At 45.0% G+C, this 22,495-nt stretch overlaps 1 protein-coding gene across 3 annotated transcripts in view; it reads left to right on the top strand.

Moving 5' to 3' along the window:
• Fam13c (family with sequence similarity 13 member C) overlaps positions 1–22,495 on the top strand; it is a 113,445-nt gene that overhangs the window by 45,120 nt on the left and 45,830 nt on the right. For all 3 annotated transcript variants that reach the window (XM_052164161.1, XM_052164160.1, XM_052164159.1), the window contains one exon: positions 13,305–13,368. In XM_052164161.1, the coding sequence (XP_052020121.1) occupies positions 13,305–13,368 (64 nt within the window). The remainder of the gene's footprint in view (positions 1–13,304; positions 13,369–22,495) is intronic.

Raw genomic sequence — 22,495 nt, 5'->3', positions numbered from 1 at the left:
AGATGATTAAGAGGCGAGCGGACAGAGCTTTCTAGCAATGCAAAGGAAGCCATCCCCGTGCGCATGCGCGGACTGTTTCAGGGCAGGGGCTCTGCACATTCCCACACGCTTCTTCCTCATTAATGAGTTACTTGGGTTCTGTTTAGTGTTTTGTGAGAAGGGCAGGGATGAAGTAGAAATAGCAACTAGCTTATCTTACTGATGTCGAGACGCCCTAGTACACGCTTGGGTCGTGAGTGGGTTCTCTAGTGTGTGTTTCGAACAGCAAGCCCCTATCCCACTTCCTGCCCTATAGACACGGACCAATCTGTGAGATAAAAGAACATTTGAATTAAGAAGTTCATGGCCTTACAGGTAACCTTGCTCATACACTGAAATTCTTGGTCCTTTTTATTGTTTCTTGGTTGATTGATACAGAGTCTCATTGGCCATGAGTATGGCTCAAGATGCCCTTGAATTTGTGATCTCCCTGCTTCCATCTTTCAAGGTCTCTTCTAAAATAGAGTTGTTTCTAGCAGCTGTTAAGGCTCTTTTGGCTCTCATATTGAAAATGCTCACTGTTTTAGCTGTGTAAAAGCTTAGATATAGATGTGGGGATCACCCACGTTAGTCTGGTAATCTTTCTTCTTATATAGAACCACTGTTGTAATGTTCACTTAGGCTTTGTTGCTTCTGTTTCAATACTGATGTAAAAAGGAGTTGTGTGTGAAAGTGAATTCCTGCTGGATGGATACTTGATTCCGGTCCAGACCAGCCTCAGAGTAGACAGGACCACCAAGAATACTTCCAGAGCACAGAATACTTAAATGTATCCACGTTGTTTGTTCAATGTGAGAGAGCACTAAGTACCTGATAATTACAAGATGAGTGAGTTCACTTCTGCCTAACACGAACTGTCTGAATTCCAGAAGCGAGCATGTGAACATCCCATTCCCATAAGGAACATGCCTGATAAGCTTAAGGACCATTGATAGATGCATTTCCTGGAGAAAGAACACATCGTTCTTGATGTCTGAATGTTTTAGAAACCTTGGTGGCTTACAATGGGATAAGTTCAGGAACAAAAGAGACAGAGGCCCGTGTGAGCTGAACATCAGCTGAGGACTCGGGACAAATGGTTAAGTAAGGGCTGTCTGTGGTCAAAGCCACTAGGAAGGTAATGTCTCATCTTCTCAGTGATGCAATGGCTTCTCTTGTCAATAACGCTATCTCTTTTCAAGATGCACATTAAATACTATGTACACACTACGACAATAACACACAAAGATCCCTTTCATGCAAAAGAAGTATGTTTTTCTTCTGTCCATAACCTGTGTGGGATTAGAGTTCTGAAAGATTAAGTGTGTGTGTGTGTGTGAGTGTGTGTGTGTGTGTTTTAAAAATATGTTGGACACACATTGCTGCTGATTTGTTCTACTTAATTTTGTAGTTGCACATTTTATAGTAGACTCTGAACCACATTTACTTTTAAAGACTTAAAATGTGTGTGTGTGTGTGTGTGTGTGTGTGTGTGTATGTGTGTGTGTGTGTGTGTGAGAGAGAGAGAGAGAGAGAGACTGTTTATGTCACATATGTGTGGGTACTTGCAGAGGCCAGAAAAGGGTTATAGATCCCCTAGAACTGAAGCTACAAGACCCTGACGTGGGTTGTGGGACCCAAACTCAGGTCCTCTGCAAAAGCAGTACACACTTTTAACCAGCGAACTATCTCTTCAGCCTCTAGAATAGAATGAATGAATGAGTGAATTTATTTATTTTAGTTTTTCAAAACAGGGTTTCTCTGTATAGCCCCGGCTGTCCCTGGAACTACCTCTGCGGACCAGATTGGGCTCAAAGTCATGGGATCCCTCTGCGTCTGTTCGAGTGCTGAGACTGAAGGCTTGTGCCACCATTGCCCTGCTTAGAATGGACTTTTTGACAGTCATGGTGGTCCTTATGATCTAGTTTATTTGGGAATAAAAATATTAATCATGACTTTTATATGGGATCAGATGATGTTTAAAATCAGTCTGTGGCCAAGTCGCCTATGATTTATTTTGTGGGTAAAGTTTTTTGTTTTTGTTTTTTTGTTTTTTCTCTTCTGCTGAACAAAATTGCATTTCTGGAGAAGCCCAATAGAGAGAGTTAAGACCAGGCCCCCAGTCCTCTGCAGGTGCCAGGAGCAAAAGAAATTCCAAGGTCCTTTCACTTGGGTGGGGTTTGGAGGAGAAAGGCTGAGAGGCAGAATCAGGAGTAAGCTAAAAGCCAGAGGCTTGAAGTTAGAGAATAAGTTTGCTCACAGCCAGCCCAGTGAATAAACCTGGACCCACATCAAGGAGCCCCCTGGGAAAGTCCTTGAGCTATGAAAGGAAAGGCCTTGGCAGAGGAAGAGCCCTGAATGTTAATTCTAGCTCTGTTTCTTTCTTGGATGGATTTCTAAACCAGGGAGTGAAGAGGTCTATGGCCCAGGGTTGCTGTTGTTCAGGGTTAGATGACGGGTCACACGTAGGGCTGTGCATAGATGCCGGCTTGCAGCAGGTACTCTGGCGATCATGAGCTCATCCTCCTTCCTGCTCCACAAGACTTGATCCACCTTCTTCCCACAGTCCCTCTTTTCATGAATGCTTCTTTTCTCCCCTCCAATTAATTCCACCCTGCCCTCAGAGCCAGGTTCTTCACTCCCAACTTTCCTTGAAGGTCTCTCCTCTCTTCTTAAACATAAATTTCCACATTTAGAAAATGTTCCGTGGAGCCAGCCACCCGGTTAACCTCAAGAGTTCTTCGGTTTGTCACTTCAAACAGCACAGAAGTTGTTAAGCCCCACAGTTGAGGATAAGGCCATTACTGCAATTCCAGACACATTTGAAGCAAGCTTTAGTTAAATACTGGGCAGGTTGAAGGGCACTCTGGTCAGGTCGAAGGGCACTCTGGTCAGGTCAAGGATGGCTCTGAGTCATTTTTTGCATGGGCTTAAAAAGGCAAAACCAATGAGTCATGGTATTTCCTATCATGTCCAATCAGGGGCGAGCATTCATCCTGACGTACTTCCTGTTCATATACCTCCCGCCCGAATGCGATCAAGCACATGCGGTGTGGATTGGTTGAACAAAACTTGTTTAGGGGAATGAAAATGTGGTCGCCCACAAATAATAGTTGGCAGCATTTCAAGACGTATTTGTCCTTAGGCAAGGGGCTTCTAGGGTTCATGGATCTCTTCAGGACAGTAATTAAAACTTAAAACATAACTTCAGCTCTCACAAAGCACACTTTAATTCTTTGGAGAGAGTGGTTCTCTTTGTATTCATGAGCGGTTCACTTCGATGCTTATTGTTTCCTAGGTAGGCAAAACCTTGAAGTCTAAATGGCCCTCCATGGTCCCAAGACTCCCTCCACAGCATTGCATTATCATCATAGGGTCTGGGTTAGAGGCACTTGCCATGCTTTTGCCTCCAACCCTTGGAGAGCCCAAATCAGGGCTCTACTCTTCTGTCCATTTTCAAGCTAGACTTTAAATTCTCCTTGGATGAATAACAACTAACTCTGCATACCTTGATTTGCTAGTTGAAGCTCTGGTGATTTGCATCCTTCTTCGCTTAAGTTAAATGTGAGGTTATGATGTTTCAAAGCCATGGAGTATTCATGGCAAAGGGAGCTCTTGGCAGCCATAGTAGTGGTTAGAGAATCAATGTCAAGGAATGTGGTCCTTCCATGTGTTTTTGCTTGTCTTGCTGATCTTGTTAGTGTACAGCCAAAGATCCCCAGGGTGTCAATGTCCAAATGGTTGTTTCTTGGCAACGTTAGCATCTGTGAGGAGAAGATGAGTTGATGTGCTTTGAAGACATAGGTGGTTTGAAGAAGCACAGGTGGTCTGTAGCTGACTAGTTTTAACTGTCAAGTTGACGAAACTTGGAATCACCTATTGTATTAGTCAGTGTTCTCTGGAGTCACAGAACTTATGAAATGTTTCTCTATATTGAGGGAATTTATGGTGATGACTTACAGTCTGCAATCCAACTCATCCAGCAATGGTCAGCTGTGAATGGGAAGTCCAAGAGTCTAATAGTTGCTCAGTCCCACAAGGCTAGTTGTTTCAGCTGGTCTTCTGAAGTAGGTTCCAGTAGATTTGCTGACCAGTAAGTGCAAGCAGGCAAGAAGAACAAAACTTCCTTCTTCCAATGTTCTGATGTAGTTCTCCAGCAGACGTTGTGGCCCAGGTTAAATGTGTGTACCACCATGCCTGAATCTGGGACTTGTTTTGTCCCAGGCTGACCTTGAACTCAGAGATCTCCTTGCCTTAGTCTCCTGTGGTTAAAGAAATGTACTACCTTACTTAGGTCTAAGCTTTTCATGGCCACTATGCCTTAAGATCTCCATGCCAAGATCCAGGTCAGAAACTTGTGTCTTCCAGACTCAAGATCTGGATCACAGGTAGGCGTTCTAGTTCTGTATTGTAGTTCATTCATCAGGAATGAACTACAATCCAGTCAAGTTGACAACCAGGGAGTTGGATTACAGACTGTAAGTCATCACCATAAATTCCCTCAATATAGAAAGACATTCTATAAGTTCTGTGACTCTAGAGCACACTGACTAATACAACAGGTGATTCCAAGTTTCATCAACTTGACAGTTAAAACTAGCCATTACAACCTGCAAAGGGAGCTTCCCTAGATTAGGTTGGCACATGCGCATGTCGGTGGGGGATTGTCTTGATTGGCAGAAAGACCCATCCTGTTCATGAATGGACCCATTTCATGGACAATGCACCGTGGAAACACATAGAAAGCGAACTGAGCAGAAGCAAGAAGGCAGCATGGGTGCATTTAGGAATTGTAAGTCCAATAAACTCTCTCTCTTTTTTTTTTTTCCTACCATAGGTTGCTTTTGGGCAGAGTATTTTTATCATACTAACAGAAATGTATCTTGAAATAGAACCTGATGGTAGATTGTGAGACTGGCTTCCTAAATGGAGCTAGGGTCAAATGGTCTGGCACTGGGGCTAGAAAGGGGTCAGGCTTGGATCATGGAGTTCTGGCATCTCAGGGATGGGGGTTGACCCCTGGGGTGTCACGTCTGTCGATCCGTGCTAAGGAAATTTCATTGGTGCTTGTATTACTATAAAAGTACCAGTGACTTTTCTGTTGCTGTGCTAAGATATCACGACCAAGGCAACTTGAAGAAATCATCCATTATGGGCTTATGGTTTCAGAAGGTTTGAGTCCATGATGGCGGAGTGGAGGTAGCAGGTATCAGTCAACTGGAGCAGCTGCTGAATGTTCACATCTTGAACTGAAGAAGGAGGCAGAGAACACACTGAGACTAGGTCTTTTGAAACTTCAAAGACGGTCTCCAGTGACACAGCAAAGCCACACCTCCTAATCCTTCCCAAACAGTTCAGCAACTAGGGATTAAGTATTGGAACAGGAGTACTGCTTAAATATTAACTTTCAGAGAGAAGAGGCTGATGGATCCCAGTGAGACTACATGGCATAGAAAAGGAGATTGGCTTTGGAAAATGTGGGTGCTAGGGATGGAATGTGGTGGGTAGCCGGAGTCAGCATAGTATTGGGCGGCTTGGCTTTAGGAGAACCAGGAGCCCGGGAAAAGAAGAGAATTAAGTACTAGTTTTTTGATGACTTCAAACAGGAGTCTGGTGTGCCTTGTCAGATTTGAGGCAGACGAAGTTGCAGGGAGGCTGGGACTACGTCTCTGATTCTCCAGTCACCTCATCCTTCCCTCTCAGACTGACCCTAAGCAAGTACCATTGTTTATCATGGAGTAAGTAGGCCTATATGAACGAGACAAGAAAGGCTGAGTGAACCCTACAATCAGAGGTTGTTTATCACTCTTTATCTCTTAATATTTTGATTTAGGAGGTCTGAACTAAGTCATGTCTATCTCTGTTTGATTATTGTTGTTATTGGACACAGGGATTTTCTTTGTAGCTTTAACTATCCTAGAACTTGCTCTGTAGAACAGGTTGGCCTTGAACTCCTAGGGATCTACCTTCTTCTGCCTCCTAAGTCAAAGTTGTATGCTACCACAGCCTGCTAGCAGATATAGGCTCTAATCTCCATAACTGTAAGGTAGGAGGTGGGACCTGAGTCCTTAGTTACTGCGAGTGTATCATTGGGGATCAGCATCCTGGGCTTACCTATGACATCTTTCTCCTCTCAAGAGGAATTTATTGACCTGGACAAGTGGATATATGAATTACTAGTCAGTTGACAAGCATCTCTTGACTTCTAATGGTTCGATGTGTGAGTGTCAGTCTGTGATAATTTCTAACTCAGTGACTTTAAAGTTAAAACCTGTGCTCTTTGATCTTCATTGTTTACAAAGAACCAAGAAGAGGGTCTGGAGAAATGGCTCAGCAGTTAAGAGTGCTCACTGCCTTTGCAGAAGACCCACGTTGAGGTTCTGCCCTGGGCAGTTCACAACAGCTCCAGGGGACTTGATGCCTTCTGGCCTCTGTGGGCACCTGTATTCATGCCCACGTACCCTGAAAAAGAATATGTATAAATAGATGTACTTAAAACAAAGAATCAGTAAGAGATTGTGTTTGGTGTGTACTAAACACCATAGAGAGAAACCCTTACAAGGCACCCTTGCTGGTGCCAAGGGTGGTGGTTGTTTCTAATACAATACTGCTGGAGTTTACTGGCATCTCATCTGTGTCTACGTGTAGAGCTATTGTGTGGTGTGAAGACTGTTTTGTTCAGGGTCACCCTCTTGGGATATACCTTTTGTTTTCAAAAAGAGTTTCAGGAAACGACAGTAACACCGCCAGCCAGTAGCCATCCGGCTATACATTCCTGCGTCCCAAGTGCTGCGTCCTAATATTGAGGTTTGCTTTAGTTCATGGAATATTGTAAATCTCGTGATGAGATGTGTGGTCGTCTCTATTTAGCCCTAAGGCCTGATTTGCTGTGAAGCACTCTGAACACAGTTAGGTGCTTATTTTTTATCTTTCTGACAAGGTTCTTTGAATTACAGGTTAGCTGTCTAACTAGTCTTAGGTGCTGACTGGCTTGTTAGCCTTCTTAAGAAAGAAATTTACTTATGGAAGTGAGAGTCATTGCAGTCTGCAGGCTTTGCTGGCATGCCTCAAAGAGAGGAGAGAATGGGCGATGCACACTTGATAACTGATCAGAATTGGTAGCTCTTCAGGAGTCTGAGATAAATACTTTATTATCAAATATATTCATAATATAGATTCAAATATATACATATACACACATATAAATACATACAAACACACACCTATATGTACACACACACACACACATACACACAACATACAGCTAGGAAGAGATACACAGTTTAGAGGACTCTGGGTTAGATTCTGTCAGCCACTGGCTAGATGGCTAGACTTTTCATTGAAGCAAGACTGTTCCATTAACTAATTAAATTATGTTAAAATGTTGATATAAAATTAAAATCCTATATCCTGTGCTGGGATTGACTGCAAAGATAAATGTTGAGCAAATTCCTGTCCCGCAGAGCTTATCATCCAAGGCAACTATTAAATAATTATAAAGAAATGGAATTATGAATTGAGTGGTTTCCTATGCAACAGGTCCCCATAAAAAGAAGACATGATCAGGAGGTATGTGGTCTCTAAAGGATAAATGAGTTAATCCAGAGGCGACGTGGATTGGGAAGGAAGAACTAGGTAGGCTCAAGGACATTGTGGTGGTTTGAATATGCTTGGCCCAGGGAGTGGCCCTCTTAGGAGGTGTGGCCTTGTGGCAGTGGGTGTGGCCATGTTGGAGGAAGTGTGTCACTGTGGGCTTTAAGACCCTCCTCCTAGCTGCCAGGAAACCAGTCTTCTAGTAGCTTTTGGAACATGACTCAGAACTCTCAGCTCCTCCTCTACCATACCTGCCTGGACACTGCCATACCCCTGCTTTGATAATGGGCTGAACCTCTGAACCTGTAAGCCAGCCCCCATTAAATGTTGTCCTTTATAAGACTTGCCTTGGTCATGGTGTCTGTTTACAGCAGTAAAACCCTAAGACAGACATTGTGTCTGAAGTCATGAGCTTGGGAGGGGCTGGAGGGAGGGTCTTTTAACCACAGCACAGATGGGCGTGGCATGAGTCGAGAATGAAGGGGTGGGCCAACGCTACATCCTTCAGGCATCATAAGACGTTTTCAGAATTGTGGCGTGAGTGCCCCCTGGGGACTCCTGAACACGGTGGCATGGCGGTCCTCCTTCACCCCGCCCAGGTTGTCTAACTCATTTTAGAACCGCTGGCGAATCCTTAGTGGATTTTCCCAGAATTGGATTCTTTGAGTGCACTGAGCAGAGGATAACGAGGGGCCAGATCTTGTGTCGGGGAACGATCTGGGAAAGGAGTAGGGAAGACCAGAAGGCAACCTTTGTTATTCCAGCAAAAGATAATAAATAGTAGCTTTGCTCAAGATGGTGGTGAGGACTGTGGCGTGGAGGGGACAGATTATAACAAGTCATTCGTCACATTTTGGCTGCTGGGCAAGGGAGAGATACACAGTTTAGGGGACTCTGGGATAGTTTCTCTCAACCACTGGCTAGATGGAAGCTTTTCATTGAAGCAGGACTGTTCCATTAACTAATGAAATTAGAGTTTAAAATGTTGCTATCAAAACAAAACCATGAGCTAAAATGCAATGTTTCTATCACAAATTATCACATCCTGTGGTCTGTGGTTGTTCTGGGGCCAAGAAAAAGATCTGAACGCTTAGTTGGTTTTGTTGTTTTGAATTCCTGTACACCTCCCCAGAGAGGCCCGCCGTAGGATTGCCCTGCAGCCTGACTCTGCAAACACTTCAGGAATCCCTCAAAATGGGAATGCCAATTTTTAAAGCTGCCTTTCTGTGGGCCATCGTCAAGCTCACAAGCATAGATCCAGGGGAGAAGCCATTTCGATATCAGTACACAATTACCTTTGGTATTTCTCTATTGAAGGAATGTTCATTTTAAGCATCAGTATTTTTATTTACTGTGTTGTGGTGATTTTGGGACTGATGGTGGAGGCACACCAGTGGTGACACTTCAGTGGTGGTATTGCTCATGGTGATATTGGAGGTGTTGCTTGTGGTGGTGGTGGTGATGTTGCCGGTGGTGTTGGTAGATGTATTTCTTGTGTGATGTTGAAGGCATTGTTTGTGTGATATGATTGCTAATGGATGCTGGAGGTATTGCTTGTATAACATTAGAGGTATTGCTTGCAGTGATGTTGGAAGTGTTGCCTGTGATGATGATGGAAATGTTGCCTGTGGTGGTGATGGAGGTATTGTTATGGTCACGATGCTGGTGGTGATGGTGGAGGTATGGCTTGAGATGCTCTTAGAGATGATGGTATCTATAATGGTAATGCTGCTGATGGGGAGGGGGGTGACGATGCTAATGGCGGTGTTGGTGGCAGATATTGGCAGTGGTGCCAGCCATTGTTGCAACCAGAATGATAATATCCGTGATGAACGGGGCATCAGTATTGAGGACCACTGTTGGGTTCTGAGGAGCACAGACTACATGTCTTCTCGCTTACCTAGGCCTTGGCTTGGAACCAAAGTTGTGATGGATTGGCAGACTGTTCTGAATCGCTCATTTCTGCCTTCCAGAGAGGTGGGTTTGATGGAGACATGTAGCCCTTTGCCTGTTGCTGTGGGTGGAGGGAAGGCAGTAGAACTGAAGCGAGAATTTCAGTGTGGTGCGAACATCATGTATAAGACAGTTTCTTGGCAGGATTGACCATGGTTGGAGCAGTGTCGGAAGGGTGTGGGGGAGAAGGAATTGGACTCATCTGCATACTTGTCTCCTCAGCCACTACTGAGCTTTTCCAGCAAGACTTCTGTTTATTTTTACCGCCTTATATGACCTTTAACATTACTTATTTTATATGAGTACACTTGCTCTCCTCAGACACACCAGAGGAGGGCATCGGATCTCATCACAGATGGTTGTGAGCCACCACATGGTTGCTGGGAATTGAACTCAGGACCTCTGGAAGAGCAGTCAGTGCTCTTAACCGCTGAGCCGTCTCTCCAGCTCTGTTCTTTAACATTCTCTCGTCAGGCTGGCATGATCCTTGTCTCTGGGTGATTGGCACTTTTGGACTCTGAGGGCTTGAGCAGTTCTGCTAGTTCTGGTCTCTGTGGCTGGCTTTCTGTTTCTCCATGATCCTGCCATCCGGTGACTCATCACTTCTTGTTGACTCATTGGTTTTTGTTGTTGTTGTTGTTGATTTTTTATGTCTTCGTTCCTTTCATGAAAATACAGATCCTAGGGCTGTATTTTCAAAGACGGCTTGGCAGCTGACAGCACTGGCTGCTCTTCCAGAGGACCCAGTTTGATTCCCAGCACCCACATAATGGTTACAAGCATTTGTAACTCCAGTCCCCGAGGATCTGATGCCCTCTTCTGGCTTCTGTGGGCACCAGGCACACATATGCAGGCAAAATGTCCCTACACATAAGAATAGAGACAATCCTAAAATGGATCTATGACAGAGGACTTTTTATGAGCTCTCTTATCCCAGAACCTGATCTAGATTAAGGTAGATAAACTGATGCTTAATAAACACTTATTGAATGACTAATAAAATTATTTGCTTGCCCTTCCTCCTGTTGGATCAATGGGTATAAGAATGCTAATCTCATGTGGTACTCTTGAGGACTGAATGAAGTAATTTGATTAGGCCACCTGGCAGGACAAGCCGGACACTTGAGGGCTGGTGGAGTCTTGGATTCCTCCTGATATTTTAATTCTTTAAAACTGCTTTGTCTCTGGTAACTATAGAACAGGTTCTGGTTAGCTTCTTGTCTTTGTATGCTGCTTCTCCATTTTCTTCAAGACTGACTTGCTTTTCTCCTTTCCTCCCCTCCCCTCCCCTCCATTCTCCTCTCCTCCTCTCCCCTCCCATCCCCTCCCTTCCTTTCTTCTCTCTCCTCCCTTCCTTTTCCCTCCCCTCCCTTTCCCCTCCTCTCCTCCTTTCCTTTCCCCTCCCTTCCTTCCCCTCCCCTCTCCTCTTCTCTCCTCCTCTCCTTTCTCCTCTCCTCTCCCTTCTCCTCGCCTAACCTACCCTCTTCCTCCCCTTCCTTCCTCTTCCTTTTCCCCTCTTCCCTCCCTCCCTCCCTCCCTCCCTCCCTCCCTCCCTTCCTTCCTTCCTTCCTTCCTTCCTTCCTTCCTTCCTTCCTTCTCCAGGCCCAGGATCCTAACCTAGAGCCATCACTTGCCAGATCACTTGCCAAGCAAGGGCTCTGCCGATGACCTAAAGCCCAACTCCCATGGCTTGTCTGCCTTTTGTCTTCTGGGCTAGTTCTAAGGAAGACAGTAATAGCTACCTCATGGGACATGAAGGGCCCTTCATAAGTGATGCTTACTGTTACTGACAGCTACATAAAAACAAACAGGTAGTCTAGAGTCACATAAAACAGCCCACTGGAATCATTATGTAATTCTGGTGAGTAATGGCATATTTTATTAATAACCACATCTTGGTAAGCTGCCAGACAAGCCAACATCCATGTCGGATGGCTCCAGCTGCAGAGGTTGCGACACTCTTCTGGCCTCAGTGCACCCTGGGCTCACATGCATAGTCCCCCACACACGTGCACATGATTTAAAATAAATCTTAAAGACACCACACTCCTGCTCTCTTTGGTTTACAACAACCACAGAAGCATAGTTTGAGGACCACCGTAGATAACAGAGAACTTAGGACCAGTTCAGCGATTTGAAAAGCGGGGATGGCTCAAGCCCTGTCCTCAGGAGCCCTTTTGCTACCTTGCCATGCCTGCGGCTCATGGGACCAACAGAGGTGGTGTGGCCGAACCTGAAAGTCTTCCTCCCTCTCTACTCATTGTGGCTGTGCAGGCTTGCCCTGGTGGCTGGGAGCCCGAGCCTTCTCCTGATTCCTGTAGGAGGAAGATGGCAGCTTGGGCGCCTATGGAGGGCATCCCCAGCGCACCCCTTCCTTGGTAGTCATGTTTGACTCTTCACCCTTTTATATACCATCAAAAGCCAATTGTTGGCCGGGCAGTGGTGTGGCACGCCTGTAATCCCAGCACTTGGGAGGCAGAGGCAGGTGGATTTCTGAGTTCGAGGCCAGCCTGGTCTACAGAGTGAGTTCCAGGACAGCCAGGACTACACAGAGAAACCCTGACTCAAAAAACAAAACAAAACAAAACAAAAAGCCAGTTGTTCGCACGGTGACCCAACTTGTGGCTACAGATAAAAATCTCTGTATTATTTTGAGGAAATTAGGCCCTGGGGTCGCTCAGTGTGCCTTTCTGAATGGGATAGGACATGCTGAACTCATAGCCTCCATAGCCCTTCAGAAAGCGCTGTCTTCAGTATCTAAGTTGACTCAGTGTCTCAGCTATAAATGACTATATCTGCAAAAAATCTTTTTTTTTTTAAAAAAGTTAACTTATGAAATAAGCATCCTACCCTGTGTTGAGTAAGACAGCTGGCCTTTTAATAAGAACTATAATTTGTTTATTACGAAGTAAAATAGGAGCTCTTGCAGACACGCTCACATGGTGTCTAACATATGCCACCAGGCATAGAATTTGACAGGTCTGAATTTGGACCTGAGCAGCTACCAGGAGTAGGGTTTCTTGTTTTATTTTTGTTTTTAAACAAACAAGGGACTCAAGGAACTCAACGTCATCTGCCTTGCCTTGCTTTCTGGCCCTTTCTTGTATTCGGAGATAATGAGTGGCAAAACCCATCTTCACTAACCCAGTGACGGCTATAGAATTCGTTGTGTAAGTTCAATGACAGCACAAGACCTTTGTGAATGCACGCACATGTGTGTGTGTGTGTGTGTGTGCGCGCGTGCGCGCATGCACGTGTGTTTACGGGTGCCAGGTGCCCATGTGGAGGTCACAGGGCAACTATGGTGTGGATCTGTCTCTTCCATTTATCACAGTGATCTCTTGTTAGCCACTGCGTATGCCAGGAAGAGGAAGGTCAGAAGGCCTGCTCTGAGAGGGGGATATGTGAGCCCAAGCTGATGATTGCTTGACAAGAGCCAGTTGTGTGTAGATCTGGGTAAAGCATCCCAGTGTGCTTAGGAAACGCGGAGGGGCGTGGCTAGGGCGACTGGGGAAGAGGACTAGAGAATCAGAGGAGGGGCAGGTCAGGGAGGTTTCCAGTGCTCACATACTCTGTGCGTCCCAGACCACCGAAGGAGGCTGAATTGTTACCCTTTGGTGGGTAGGGGACCACTTGGGATTGTCAACAAGAACATGACCAGATCTATGGTTGCCAACTTCAAATGTGTGTTGTCAAAATGGTTCTTTCAAATGGACATAATTTTCCTTTATATTTTGTAGAATAGACCAGAGGGCTACCATTTGGCCAAAGGATGCTTTTGGAACTCAGCAGGACTTACATGAGGTAGGTGGAAAAATTATGGGTTATACGAACATGAGCTAGCCAGTATCAGAATAGTTTTATTTATTTATTTTATGTATTCTTTTCACAGTTCCAGCAAAAAACTTTTGATTTTTGTCCAATTAAAATGTTCAATCCTTTCACTTTTTTTTATTTTGGTAATAAAATGTTACTTCGTCAATGTTCTTCCTTGTGTTGGAGCAAATTGCTTAAAATGGTATTTTAGAGAATGCTCACCACACCTTGGCCCTTACCCAAAAACAGCTGCCTTTTTTTTTTTTTTTTTGTATACTTTCCAGCTTCGCTTTGGGATTATATAACCAGGGCTGTGATCACTAACATCAGTTGAACTTTTCCTTAATTGAATTTTCTCTGGATTTCCCTTTTCTTGTTTCCCACTCACCAGTGTTTGAAGTCTGCACCCTAGTTTTCTTCATATGCTTTGAGATACCGAGGGTGGGGTGGGATGGGGGTGGGGTAGGGGGGTGAGGGCACAGTTCCTGATGCAAATCCGCATCCCATTACACGGACAGCATTAGCTTGTTCTGGAGTTTCTTTGAAATGCTCAATTGGCTTGTCACGTCAGAAATCAGTACAATATAATCAGATCACCTGCCGTTGTGAATGCTTGACACACTGGCTTGGAATAATCAGCTGGTTTCTCTCGCCCTCATTAAGTTGGAGCAGTGGGTGGTATGTAGCGTCTCTGATTAGGATCATAGCAAAGAAAAGAAATAGAATTGATACCCAGAGGCCCAGGAGAGAGAGCAGCAGTGTCAGGCACATTGTTAACTCAGCATTTTGAAGATCTTCTGCCCCCTTGGTTCTCAGGCCCCATAAAGGGCATTTAAATATGTAAGTGATTTATCTTTCCTTACCCGATGACGATGATGTTGGTAGAATTTGGTAGAGAATATAAACCAAATGTCTGGCAAGACCAAGTTAAATGGCTAAATTCATGACAAATGTTATAAATATAACACACATGAAAATGTGTTCAGACACAGCCTTCAAGTAGCACGTGATTCATGGTGGACAAGAGTGACCAGCTTGAATCAGCATTACTGTCTACCTTTCTGCCAGAGAGAGAAAGCTGTATAGGAATTTGCAGCTGGATGAAAGGGGGCGTGGCCTTGACAATCCGGAGGCGTGGCTTTGACAATCCCTACTGGGAAGGGGGCGTGGCTTCGAAGAATGATTCTACGGCTTTTTTTGTTTTAGATTTATTTATTTATTATATTTAAGTACACTGTAGCTGTCTTCAGACACTCCAGAAAAGGGTGTCAGATCCCACCATGTGTTCGCTGGGATTTGAACTCAGGACCTTTGGAAGAGCAGTCAGTGCTCTTAACCACTGAGCCATCTCTCCATCCCGGTTCTATGGCTTTTTAAGCTTGGGGAAGAAGCGCTGTGTTTTGAGATTGGAAGTGGTGGATCTTCTAAGATGACTTGAGAAGTTGTTGAAAAGCTCTGCTTGAAAATCTACCGTTTTGCTCTCCTTTACTGTGTCGTGTCTCAGATGGTCTAGACACCATGTGCATGGGCCTTGAGCTTCTGAGTGGAGACATGGGCCACCTCCAGGCCAAGGTGGCTCCTTTGGACCCGGTGTGGAACACAGAAAACAGGTGCTCAAAGTGGCTTAGCTCCAGTCCACGGGGCAGGCTGAATGTGCAGGCCCGCGTACTCACAGGCAGTTCCAGCTGTGGTGAAAACCTGGGACCTGGAAAGAGATTCAGAGAAGCTAGAAGGGAGGGGGAGGCAGCGGAAGTGAGATCACACTTCGAGAGGCTGGAGGGTGTGGTCGCACTCACTGCTGGAAACATCCCAGAGAGTGTACACATCTAAGACGTGCATTAAACTTAACAGCACTATATTTCTTTTACAAAAAACAAAAAAACAAAATTAAAAAAAAAACCCAAAAATCCAGTAATGTTTTTCTAAGTGATGGTCCTATGGGACATGTATATGTATCTATATACACATACATATATATGAACTATTGTTTTAATGCATACAGACATGTATTCCTAGGCAGTGTATGACCAATATCACTTTTCTGCAGTCTGGAGTATCTAGCTCTTGACTTTAGGTCTCTTGATAGGATTCTGGTCTCCATCCCATCCTCTGCACATGCCTCTGGGGCTGTGAATCTGCTCTCAAACACCTGACTGTGTGTCTGACATTCACCTGAGCTATATGTCTCCCTGTCTGTAAGATACCTGGACTAGAAACCAATCTGTTTCTCACCCATCTTTATCTTCAATCCAGGCTGTTTTGCCTTGTCCATATTATTAACAGATCACTAGATCCAAAAAAAAGCACTTTAAAACTAGAATGAGGGAAGACAATGATATTTACCCTCCGTAGCTTATAAATGTTATTTCTAATTTAAATTCCCATGAAGAAACTAACAGGTTGGTAAAGAAACCCTCCTTCCCACCAAGCGATCATGCCGTGTTAGGGCTTCAGAGATTGTTAGGTGGTTCTAGCAGGAGAGCGCAGCTACAGATGTCTCATTGAGAGAAGGATAGCCCTTCTCCATAGGAGAAGGTTACCTTCTTTGAGTGAGCATAAAGCCTCAGGAGACATACACAGGTGGCAGGGAAGAGGAGGAAACAACCAGGTAGCCCTAACCAAATCTGCCAAATCAACCCTGGTGATCAACCAAGTGGCAGACGTCACAGATGTTATTCCAAACCCAAGACTGTACGTCACAGAATAGCAACTAATTTGAATCTCGGATCTGACAGACTGGAGATAGGTTTTGAATGAAGTTGACTCCACAGGCTTTTCACAGGGTGATTCTACACTGTTTTGATTTTCTCATTGCTTACAGAATTTAGTTAAGGGTCCTGTTGGGGAAAGGTTGAAGTAAGTGGTCCTAGAGTTATGCAGGGTTGAGACTTCCTCTTGACCAACCCTCTAAGGCCAGATGGGTGTCTTAGGGTTTCCATTGTTGTGAAGAGATACCGTGACCAAGGCAACTCTTACAAAGGCAAATGTTTAATGGAGGCTGGCTTGTAGACTTAGAGGTTTAGAACACTCATCATAACAGGAAGCATGGTGGCACAGACAGACATAATGCTGAAGGAATCGCTGAGAGGTCTGCATCTTGATCCGAAGGCAATAAGGAGAGACTGGAGTCCTCAGGCAGCTCAGAGGAAGCTCTCTTCTGCCATGGGTGGAGCCAGAGCATAGGAGACCTCTAAAGCCCACCTCTACATTCACACACTTCCTCCAACAAGGCCACACCTAGCAGTGCCACTCCCTATGGGCCAAGCATATTCAAACAACCACAATGGAGAAACAGAGCCATGCTATATGAATGGCGTAGATGCTTCACTGTTATTCATTGGTCTCAGGGGTGGGCACCAAGTTATAAGAGGAGGGTGGGAATGACCAGAGATCTGAAATGTCCTTTTGTTGAAAGCTGCCATCTTCTTTGTTAACTATATAGTCATTTACATAACTGTCCTCTAAAGCAGTGTCTGAGACCCCTTTGGAAGTTGACTGACCCTTTCACAGGGGTCGCCAAAGACCACCAGAAAAATCTATCTTTACATTATAATTCATAACAGTAGCAAAATTACAGTTATGAAGTAGCAATGAAAATAATTTTATGGTTGGGTCATCACAATATGAGGAACTATATTAAAGGGTTACAGTATTAGGAAGGTTGAGAAACTGGTCTAGAGGAAAACGGTCACTTGAGTTCAGGTTCTATTGAATATTTTGAAGTATCTGAGGTCTGTTTGTTTGTTTGTTTGTGGGGTTTTTTTTTTGAGACAGGGTTTCTTTGTGTATCTCTGATTACCCTGAAACTCACTCTGTAGACCGGGCTGGTCTCAAACTCAGAGATCTGCCTTTCTTTGCCTCCTGAGTACTGGGATTAAAGGCGTGGGCCACCACGCTCAGCTCAGTTTTCTTTGCTTTTTTTTTTTTAATTGGTTTTCTTATTTATTTTATTTGTTTATTTAAAGATTTATTTTATTATTTATTTGAGTACACTGTAGCTGTCTTCAGGCACTCCAAAAGAGGGCATCAATATACCATTACAGATGGTTGTGAGCCACCATGTTGTTGCTGGGAATTGAACTCAGGAGCTCTGGAAGAGCAGTCAGTGCTCTTAGCCACTGAGTCATCTCTCCAGCCCTATTTATTTATTTATTTTTAACCATTCCATTCATTTACATCTCAAATGAGATCCCATTTCCTTGTTTCCTCCCCACAAGCCTCCCCATTAGACATCCTCCCTCTCCTCCTCCCCTTTTCCTTTATGAGGGTGCTCCCCGACCCACCCACACACCCTCTCATTGATGTCAGACAAGGCCATCCTCTGCTACATATGTATCTGGAGCCATGGGTCCCTCTGTGTACACTCCCTGGTAGGTGGTCTAGTCCCTGGGAGCCCTGGGTCTGGCCAGCTGATGTTGTTCTTCCTAGGGGATTGCAATCCCCCTCATCTCCTTCACTCCTTCTGCCAGCTCCACCACTAGGGTCCCTATCAGCTCAGTTTTCTCTTACTATTACGGTATAATGCACCACCAAGACCTTAATGACTTCAAACATCCATTTATTATCTCCCAGTTATATAAAGCAGCTGGAATCTCTCTGCTCAGGATCTTACAAAAGAGACATGTAGGCATCAGCCAGGCTGAGTTTTCATCTGGAGTAGGGGCCATGGGCAAACTCCTTCAGGTTGTTGCTTTAACCCAGAGTCTTGTCACAAGACTGTCATCTCTGCCCCTTTGCTGGTTGGCAGCTGGGCAGAGTGTTCAGTTTCCAAGTCTGCTACACTCTGCTCATGTGACCGGCCTTCCCGTCAAGCCAGTTATCTCGCTTGCAATCTGCCCATGCTTTTGATTCCTCTGATGATGCCTTCTGCAACCAGCTGGAAGAGACTCTGCTTTTAAAGATTTTGCTTGATTTGGCCAGGCACACCCAAGTGATGGCTGCGGCTTTTGCCAGCTGAGTTAGAACTCAATTACCTCTTGGGAGAAAAAGCCCTTTGTAGCAGCACATAGATTAGTATGTGAATAACCAAGGTATGGAAAACCTAGGGGCCATCTTTGGGCTCCTGCCTGCCACATAATGGAATCACAGTCTTCTAAAACTAGAAAGTTCTACAAAGCCTTACCCCTGAGTCTCAGTCATGACTTGGGGGCATCTGTCCTTCCTGAACTGTTTGCTGTGACCTTGGAGCTTGGAAGGAGCTGGTTGGCTAGAAGAGGCCCAAACGTCCCCCTTCCACACTGGGAATGCTGGTTTGTAGAGGATAGGTAATTGGATGTTGGTCTCTGGAAGCGTGAGCTCCAAGGTAATTTTCCTCTTGGCTGGATCACGGCAGGATGCCACTGGACGTTTTTTTTCTGGTTTGGTTTTGAGTTGTGATAAAGTGACCTTGCTCCTCCTACCCAGGGTTCTTCTTCCTCAGCTGGAGCAGAGTCCTGTGAGCCATTTAATTTTAGCCACCCTTTGTTGTCAGTGTCAGCAGGGACCTCTTGTGGCCAGCGTTGTCATGGTGTGAGTCCTAATTCTCCTTCCCAGGTGAGTGAGGTAGACAGCCAAGGAGCAGCGCTGCTTCTAGAACTGGAAGATCCTCTCCGCCTCCCCCTTCCGCCAGAGGCCACTCTCCAGCCTGACTGCTTATTTCTAGGAGAACCAGGCTTGGAGTCCTCACCTTCAAGGGAATTCAAAGTGGGGCTGTAAGTAAAAGAAGAAGCCACGCCCAATGCCAGCAGATGCCCACATTAGCCCGGAGAAGCAGCTGACTCATCCTTGTTTGATTCCTCCTAACCAGCTGTCCCCAAGGTTCCCCTATTCTTTACTCTGGTGCTACATCTCCATTCTTTTCCTTCTTATTCCCTTTGTATTCATTCCACTTCCGGCTACTAATTCCCGCCCCCTCATACCACTTCCGGCTAATTTCTGCCCCTCCTTCCACTTCTGGCTGCCAATTCCCGCGCCCCCTCATTCCACTTCCAGCTACTAATTCCCGACGCCTCACTTTTTTTTTTTTTTTTTTTTTTTTTTTTTTTTTTTTTTTTTTTTTGCTGCTTTCTGACAAAAGGATATATGCAGAAACCACGAGGGTCATGGGCTTTCACATTTCATTTTAATGTGAATGTGTATACACACCTATGGGTCCCAAGGTCACATTTTGTCTGGAAGTTTTGACTGTTGGGACTTTCTTCCCCGCTAAGGATATAATTACGTATTTCAGCAGTATTTATTGAGAAGTGCATGTATATGCAGATCTAAGACTGTAACAGAGAGTGGAGCTGGAGCTGGATAGACAAGTGAGAACTGTCAACCCAATATCGAAGCAGTTCACAGGGATACAGACCAGTGTCCTAGAACTTAGCTGTCCCCGCAAAGATGCATCATTGCATGTCTCTTTGCATGTTTGGCAGTTACAGACCTTCTTAGGGCCAGAAAGCTCACGCTTCAGGGCAGGAAGATAGTATGTTTTCTGATTTTCTAACAAAATATTAGTATTTGGGGAAATAACCAGTGCTTTCCAAAGCGATCCATCATCCTTAATGAGACAAAACTTATTTCTATAGGATTTTCCAGCAGGAGAGTTCCTAGTTTCCATTATTCAGCAATATCTAGAAAGGGGGTTAAAGTAGTGTCTTCAGAAGTAAGAATGGGCTGGGGGATGGCAGAGAGATCGATGGTTTGCCCAGTGACACAGAATGGATCACATAAGGGATCACCGGGTTTTCTGTAGTGTAAATGAATCTGTCTGCCTGCCATCTGAGTGCAATACCTCTTGCAGCCAGAAGGGGCCTCTCTAGAGCTCGCGGGAGCTGGAGTTTTAGAAAGTTAAAAGCTTTCTGGTCTGGCGCTGAGAACTGTACCTGGGTCCTCCGCCAGCGCAGAGTGTGCTTAACCACTGAGCCATCTCTCCAGCTCACCGAGGTTAGTTTTTAGGAGGATTTTTCTTTAGACTGATAAAATATATCGCAGGAATGACCACAAGAAATAACTATATGGGCAATACTATATAGAGTCCAACAACTGAGGACGCCATCCCGTGAGAGACAAGAAATGTAGACAAAATGGTGTGGATTTATCATAGCACCCCGATTCTTAGCAACGCCCCCAGGAAGCGCACTCCACATAGGCACACGGAGGGAGAAAATGCCTTATCTAGAAAACCCCTGATTCAGAATGTAAGATTATGAAGGACTATTTCCTGATCTATAATAATTTGCTTGTCAATTTAGTGAGATAAGGACAAAAGTCTCACCATGACACCTCCAGGCTCCCCACTCCCAGGCTGATATCCTTTGGCTGAAAGGAGGAGCTCTGTTCTGTGACTGTGCGCAGCAGCGTGCCATTTCTGGTTTTTAAAAAGCACAGACAGGAAGCAGTCAGGACTCGGATACTTTGGTCAGCACTCTGGCTTCTTAGATGCGAGTAGCTGTGTCTTAGATCTGTTAGCAAGAAAGTGAGGGAAGCTTGTTAGCATCCTGTACAGAGGGAAGGTGCGGCCTGACGCAAAGCATGCTGGGTTTTATAAACATATGGTCTCTAGGGAGACTAGCTGCAGCCCAGTGTCTCTACAGGGAAAGAGAATTTGGGCTTCTCCTTAAAGCAGCCAGCAAGTCCCTTTCAGAGGGATCACCTATGACCATTAGAAAACATGGATTTATACATTATTCATGACAGCAGTAAAGTTACAGTTAGGGAGTAGCAACAAAAAATAATTTTATGATGGGGGGATAAACACAACGTGAGGAACACAACGTGTATTAAAGGGTTGCAGCATTAGGAAGGTTGAAAACCACTGTCTTAGAGACACCAACATTGGAAGACCCCACCCCTTTTTTTTTAAAAAGATTTATTTACTATATGTAAGTACACTGAAGCTGTCTTCAGACACCCCAGAAGAGGGCGTCAGATCTCATTACAGATGGTTGTGAGCCACCATGTGGCTGCTGGGATTCGAACTCAGGACCTTCGGAAGAGCGGTCAGTGCTGTTAACCACTGTGCCATCTCTTGTTTGGTGAGAATATTGAGAGTCTCTGAGTAGCCCATTGGGAGGTAGACTGTTGATCATAGTTTATACTTCCTAGAGTGAGTGGGTCCGGGTCCCAAGGGAAGGTCAAGGCTAGAGAAATCACTGCGGGTGGCAGAGTGTTGGGGCTCAAGGAAAATTACTTGTCCCTGGACTCAGTGGTATTAAGCAGACAATCAAGATACTGTTTAGGGTGGGTCAGGGTCCCAGAAGATAGGGCACAATTTCTCAAGGTCTATATAGATCTTGGGCACTTGTATTAAAGTGCTCTTGCAGGCTGGAGAGATGGCTCAGCGATTAAGAGCGCCGACTATTCTTCCGAAGGTTCTGAGTTCAAATCCCATCAACCACATGGTGGCTCTCAACCATCCGTTATGAGATCCGACGCCATCTTCTGGAGTATTAGAAGACAGCTACGGTGTACTTACATATAATAATAAATATATCTTTAAAAAAAAAAAAAAGATCAGCAAGTGCTCTTGCTCCAGACCTCCTAAATCAAAGCAAAGATGATATAATTCGGGGAATGCATATATTTTGTAAACTCCCCAGTGGGTTTTAAAAAATTCTTCAGATTCAACACTCCGAGTCCCATCCTTCCAAAACTAAACCTGATCGGTCAAGACAGTCTTTTTACTGGTCGACTCTACTGTGCGATGCACTCACGGCCTGAGAAATAGGGGATATCGTCCCAGCCTAGGAACAAGTGGATCACTGTAGTGATGTCAAATTACCAGACAGACAACTCGAAAGAGGTTGCCCATCTCATCTGTGACTGTCTCATGGTTTCAGAAGGTTCAGTCCGTTCTGGTGGAGAAGCTCTGTTCACATCATGGTGGGCAGGAAGGAGAGGGCGGGGACCTCGCATGCGCAGTTGGCTTGCTTCCCCGCCCCCTTCAGTGGGCTCCTCACAGGAGGATGCCAAATAGGACTGGGATGTCAGAAGCAGGTGGATGAATGTGTGCCAAGGGACGGTCTCCTGTGTTTATTGAGAGCGTGTGTGGGGTTGGGAGTTTATGCCCATGGTCATTGCAAATTGAGGGAATTACAGCAGTAAATAGACGTCTAGGAACTGACCCGCATCCCTAGGTTTTCAGCATGGT

This window comes from Apodemus sylvaticus, chromosome 19 (assembly GCF_947179515.1).
Source record: "Apodemus sylvaticus chromosome 19, mApoSyl1.1, whole genome shotgun sequence".
Classification (NCBI taxonomy): Eukaryota; Metazoa; Chordata; class Mammalia; order Rodentia; family Muridae; genus Apodemus; species Apodemus sylvaticus.
This window is presented reverse-complemented; position numbering and strand designations above follow the sequence as displayed.